The 6,147-nt window shown below is 36.9% G+C and overlaps 1 protein-coding gene across 1 annotated transcript; it reads right to left on the bottom strand.

The window, feature by feature from the left end:
* Nucleotides 1-2,292: 2,292 nt before the first annotated feature.
* LOC139409928 (uncharacterized) lies at nt 2,293-5,654 on the bottom strand. Its single transcript, XM_071155340.1, has 6 exons — nt 5,554-5,654; nt 5,340-5,375; nt 4,768-5,061; nt 4,374-4,667; nt 4,183-4,263; nt 2,293-3,854 (listed from the first exon to the last, which is right to left on the bottom strand). The coding sequence occupies exons 1-6, from the start codon at nt 5,579-5,581 to the stop codon at nt 3,676-3,678; spliced, it is 912 nt and encodes a 303-aa protein (XP_071011441.1). The 5' UTR covers nt 5,582-5,654; the 3' UTR covers nt 2,293-3,675.
* Nucleotides 5,655-6,147: the final 493 nt, after the last annotated feature.

Genomic DNA, 6,147 nt, shown 5'->3' with positions numbered 1-6,147 from the left:
GTTTTCTTATAGGGTTGGGGTCGTGATCTTTGTAGAATTTGCACTCTGTGCCTTTTGGTGACTCACAGCGTATTGTAACAGGTGTAGCTACATTGATGTACCCAGGGGAAAATACAATAGTGGGAGTGGGAACCGAATCTGTTTAGAGAAATAGAGAAAATCTATGAAATTATGAGTGATAAGAATCTTGATTCAGAATGTATTTGTATGTGGAGTATCACTTCCTTGTCTCTCTATTTGCAACTAAATATATTTCTTAATAAATATATGGCACCTTAAGCATTGTGTTACTCTACATTAGTTGTGAAAAGTAATGTACAAATCTGTCATCAAAAAAATACTTTTATGCCTAAAATAAATAAATAGCTGTTGAGCTAGACAATTAATGAAGTGACATTTGTTAATATGTACCTGCACAACTTTCTTTTACCGCAACACCGGCAACATCTTCGAACAAGATAAAAACAACTTAGTGAGACATTTTACAAGCCTTACTATAAGGCATAATAAAGGCTCATACATACTTAGAACAAGTAATAAAGCATACATTAAGTAACATACTACCAAAACTTAAAATCCATGTAAAGAGATATTGATCCAAAGACCAAAATAATTGAATACTCACAAATGAGAAGAATATAAGACAAAGACATATTTTCCACTTTCTTCCGTCAGTGAAGTGAACTCCACACATAGATTGTCATGTCAGAAAACTGATGTGTGTTTGGTAGGACACAGAAAAACCTACAGAGGAGGATATGGAGACTCACAAGTGATGTTGTGACAGATCACTAGTGACGCTGAAGAAAATGACCTTATTTTCATTGACCACTAAGGGGCTGTCCATGTGGTCCACCCTACATTAAACTTACTGAAAATATAGGTAACTACAGCACAGCTATTTCAAATATGAGAACTCTTGTGATTAATTGATCAAATAAAGTTGTTTGTTGGTCACATTATGTTGAGAAATACACCGAAAATAGCGGTCACGACAACGCCGAAAAAAATTCCAAATGATATCCATAATATCGACAGAAACATGGCAAACGTTTTTTATAATCAAGCCTCAAGGTGTTTTTCAAATATCTATTAGAAAATATGTCAACCGGGACAATTGTCTTTTCAGTAGGAGCGAGAGGACAAATGAGTACCTCTGACTTTTACGCAAGAATCACTCTGAGAGCCCTCAGCTGGCCACTTACGCAATGTAGTCATTTACGCTCATTCTTCAACATAAAGGCGTGAAACTACGTCAAAATGCTGTAGACACCTTAGGGAATACGTAGAAAAAGGAATCTCGCTGATATCCCTTTCAATGGCCAATAGGGGTGCATAGGAACACAACGGTTTCAAAATAAGAGGCACTTCCTGATTGGATTTTCCTCAGGGTTTCGCCTGCAATATCAGTTCTATTATACTCACAGACAATACTTTTGACAGTTTTGGAAACTTTAGAGTGTTTTCTATCCTAAGCTGTCAATTATATGCATATTCTAGCATCTGGTCCTGAGAAATAGGCGGTTTACTTTGGGAACGTTATTTTTCCAAAAATAAAAATAGTGCCCCCTAGTTTCAAGAGGATAAGGTGACCTGACTTGACCTCAACCCCCCTGCATCAGTTATCCACGGCTCTCTCCCTTCATCAATATCTGCCACATGTATTTCGCTTCCCTGCAATCAACACATTCCAAGCTTAATTGCACACACTATATACCTTCCTCCTATAACCATTAACTTCTGGTGTAGACCCTCTAAACCTCAGCACTCCATCAGTGACACGTGCTTCTACACCTGCATTGCTTGCTGTTTGGGGTTTTAGGCTGGGTTTCTGTACAGCACTTTGAGATATCAGCTGATGTACGAAGGGCTATATAAATAAATTTGATTTGATTTGATTTGATGAATAAGTATATTTTCATATTCTCAGAATCCAACACAACACACTCGTTGACATGATCAAATGAGTTCAGTTACTGATGTATTGTGTTTATTTGAATTTTGATAATTTGATGGATAGTTTCTTGTTTGAGATTAATTCAACCCATGACTTTTATAGCTTTGAAATGGAGGTGACTAATGCTTCTCCAAATGAGGAAATGGCAGGTACCTTGATCCATGTCTGTTTACTTAACATAATACATATTTCCAGTCAGAGTAACCAGTCTGTGCCAACTAAGTCATGGCTTGGATTGCATCCATAGATCACATTACTTTTATGCATTTTTGGCAAACTTCGTTTTTTAGATGCAAATCCAAGCATTGAAGAAATGCAAAACAGGAATAAAAATATATTTTAGTAGTTTTTTATTTCATCACCAATAAATTGTTTCACGTTTTTTGGTAAATCACAGGAGGAAAGGTAATGGATTGTTTCTCAAATAATTAAGATTTCTGTGATAGTACTGGATAACATTGACATCAACTCCTTGTAGGACGCACCAGTTTCTTTTAAAGGTTGGACATATTTTTATTTGAATCTTGCAATATATCCAGAAATTGTACAATTGGCATGTTATTTATTTAAATTGTAGTATGATAGATCTTGTTCTCATCCATCTGGGTTTGAGGGCTAGGGACAGAGTGTTAGGGGACCAGTTGCAGCACAATGGCTTATTGTAGCACATCTCAGCTTAGATCATGACCACAATTCCATTTCTGTGTCTTTCCACACCTCTTCATGTTCTCTGACAAGTCATTTCTGTTGATGGATATAGACATGAGCTTCATACAGTATGAAGATGTGAATAGCAAGCCGTATGCTGGGTTGTTTGCTTCTCCTCATCTCTAGAAATAGAAGTGTACCTGTATGATCAGTACCCTCACTGTGGTCACATCTACGTGACAAACAGACTCGACACACTCTGCTAAATCTCAGGTACAACAGTGAACATCATGAGTCATCGGACCGTTGAAGCTCGTTGAAGACCTTTGAAACTCAACTGCTGTGTAATCTGAACACAATGCTGTCTCCTCTCAGAGTGGCTCCTCAACTTCCAACGAAAATAAACATTTCCAACAAGATTTACAATATACTGTACAAGCTCTATTTCCACTGGATAACACAACATCCATGAGCAGAACAAAATGAAATGCTAATAAAATTGCTGTATTTTAGACATATAAACTCATTACACATGAAACACTTTGCATAATATAAAATACATTAACAAGCAGTGGGGAGTAAAGAGCATTGTTCTACACACACATATTGCAGCTTAGATGGGTTTTGGTCAAGACACGACAATTCACCAGTACATTCAAACAGATAATATAGAAACATGCATGAGTAAATATTTATGAATAAATAGACCACTCTTACCTCCGTTTGACATTACCTTGCAGATCAACTTCAGAGATAAAAGTATGATGAAAACAAATCACATGGGCAAGTTGTATAGCTCATAAAAGACATGAAAAAAGCTTTCGGAACAACAAACAGATGTAGGATCTTAATTTGAGCCAGTTTGCTACAGCAGGAAAATAATCCTGCAGTAACAGGAAATGTCAATTATTATGTGGATGAAAATTAATGGATATTTTTGTTGGGGTTGATACATTTCTTCTAGGGCAAATCAAGTTAGAAAATTTCAAAGCGGGAAATACAAACTTTAGAAATATTTTTAAAGCTCAAATGCACTGCAAGTTTGCATTTCCTGCTGTGCAGGAAAATTCTCAGAAACAAAAGAGTAATGAAATGAAGTTCCTACATCCGTTACAATTTGTGAGTATGAGAAGGCATGCACCACGTCTATACCAGAGAAGACACAGAACAAATTCCATCAGCAGAATGATAACATAGACAACAGCACGAAGACTGGTATACTGGTAGAAGGAGATCTCTGAGATGGATTCTGGAAAGGAAAGGGACATCGCTATTAAAAACAGTATCTGAATAGGCACTTGCTGATGTATTTCAACAAATTGAGCTAACAATAACCATGTTCATTTAATACACCTTCTTCTTGGGTAGTTATACTACTGACTGACCAATTAACCTCCAAGTGGGATGGAAGTGGTGCCTCGAGGAGGATTTAGAACAAAAATAAATAAAACAATGATATACACAGTATGTACATAAATTATATTCAGTATTAGTCTTGCAATACAGCAATAGATAGACAGAGGATTGTCATGATAATATTTTCACATTAAATTTAACACCAAACCAATGTTACTCACCTTTTCCTTGGGCTGTGACATTGCTGCCTGTCTTCTCCTGATCAGGTTTGATTAAACTGAACGTTGTAGCTCCTGGAGGAGCTACAATAATACAATAATATTATATATTAGTCTTGCAATACAACAATAGACCGACAGAATATTGACACATTTGAAATCACAGACATTGATGGGCTCTAAGTCTTCCTCACCATCTATGGTGATACCGAGGGGTTCACTATGCTGTGATGTCATAGTATCTTCACCCTCTACCACCAGCTCCACAGCACAGGTGATGAAGATCTCTCCAGCACTGCTACTCTTCCTCTGCAGTTCCTCTTCTGCCACTCTCCCCACACAGACATTGTCTTTGTAGGTTCGTTTTTTAAAGTGTGAGTCACCATTGTTCAGATAAAAGTAGCATGAGGTGCCAGCCTTGGCCTCACATCGAAGATTGAGGTAATTCCCAATCTTCAACACCTGAAAAATGGGCTTTCCAATTGGATCTGTTTGTAAATTGTGAAAGTAATTTATGAAGTCAATTAACAAGTGGGAAGTGTACTCTGGTAAACATGTGCTTTGGAGTACTGTAAAACTGCCACTTACCACCCACATTAAGTCTTCGAGCATCACTAGGTTTTGAGGTTTTGATCGTTTCACCTTCTCTGTTCTGTAGAATTACACAGCTGAGATCTACTTCAGTCTTGTTCCACCTTTTTAACTCATTCCAGAACAACTTGAACTGGCAAGCACCCTGCTTGTAATCCAGTTTTCTTATAGGGTTGGGGTCGTGATCTCTGTAGAATTTGCACTCTGTGCCTTTTGGTGACTCACAGCGTATTGTAACAGGTGTAGCTACATTGATGTACCCAGGGGAAAATACAATAGTGGGAACCAAATCTGTTAAGAGAAATAGAGAGAATCTATGAAATTATGAGTGATAAGAATCTTGATTCAGAACGTATTTGTATGTGGAGTATCACTTCCTTGTCTCTCTATTTGCAACAAAAAATATATGGTTTTTAATAAAGATATGGCACTTTAAGCATTGTGCTACTCCATATTAGTTGTGAAACAGTAGTGTACAAATTTGTCATCAAAAAAACACTTTTATGTCTAAAATAAATAAATAGCTGTTGAGCTGGACAATAAAAGAAGTCACATTTGGTAATATGTACCTGCACAACTTTCTTTTACCGCAACTCCGGCAACATCTTCGAACAAGATAAAAACAACTTAGTGAGACATTTTACAAGCCTTACTATAAGGCATAATAAAGGCTCATACATACTTAGAACAAGTTATAAAGCATACATTAAGTAACATACTACCAAAACTTTAAATCCATGTAAAGAGATATTGATCCAAAGACCAAAATAATTGAATACTCACAAATGAGAAGAATATAAAACAAATACATATTTTCCACTTTCTTCCGTCAGTGAAGTGAACTCCACACATAGATTGTCATGTCAGAAAACTGATGTGTGTTTGGTAGGACACAGAAAAACCTACAGAGGAGGATATGGAGACTCACGAGTGATGTTGTGACAGATCACTAGTGACGCTGAAGAAAATGACCTTATTTTCATTGACCACTATGGGGCTGTGCATGTGGTCCACCCTAAATGGAACTTACTGAACATATAGGTAATTTCAGCACAGCTATTTCAATATGAGAACTCTTGTGATTATTTGATCAAATAAACTTCTTGACTTTTGAAAGAGTTACTTTATAGTATACACACACAAATAAACAAAACCAAAACTAGATATGCAGTAGCTTAACAGCAACATCACCCTAATAACTTCTAGGCAGGACACTAGTGATACGGGCCATAAACTTATATTTCTCCCTTAAGGTGACCTGACTTGACCTCAACCCCCCTCCATCAATAATCCACGGCTCTCTCCCTTCATCAATGCCTGCCACATGTAATTGCTTCCCTGCAATCAACACATTCCAAGCTTAATTGTGCACACTAT

This window comes from Oncorhynchus clarkii, chromosome 5, assembly GCF_045791955.1.
Source record: "Oncorhynchus clarkii lewisi isolate Uvic-CL-2024 chromosome 5, UVic_Ocla_1.0, whole genome shotgun sequence".
NCBI classification, from domain to species: Eukaryota; Metazoa; Chordata; class Actinopteri; order Salmoniformes; family Salmonidae; genus Oncorhynchus; species Oncorhynchus clarkii.
Note: the sequence above shows the minus strand (reverse complement) of the source record. Positions and strands in the feature narration are given on the sequence as shown.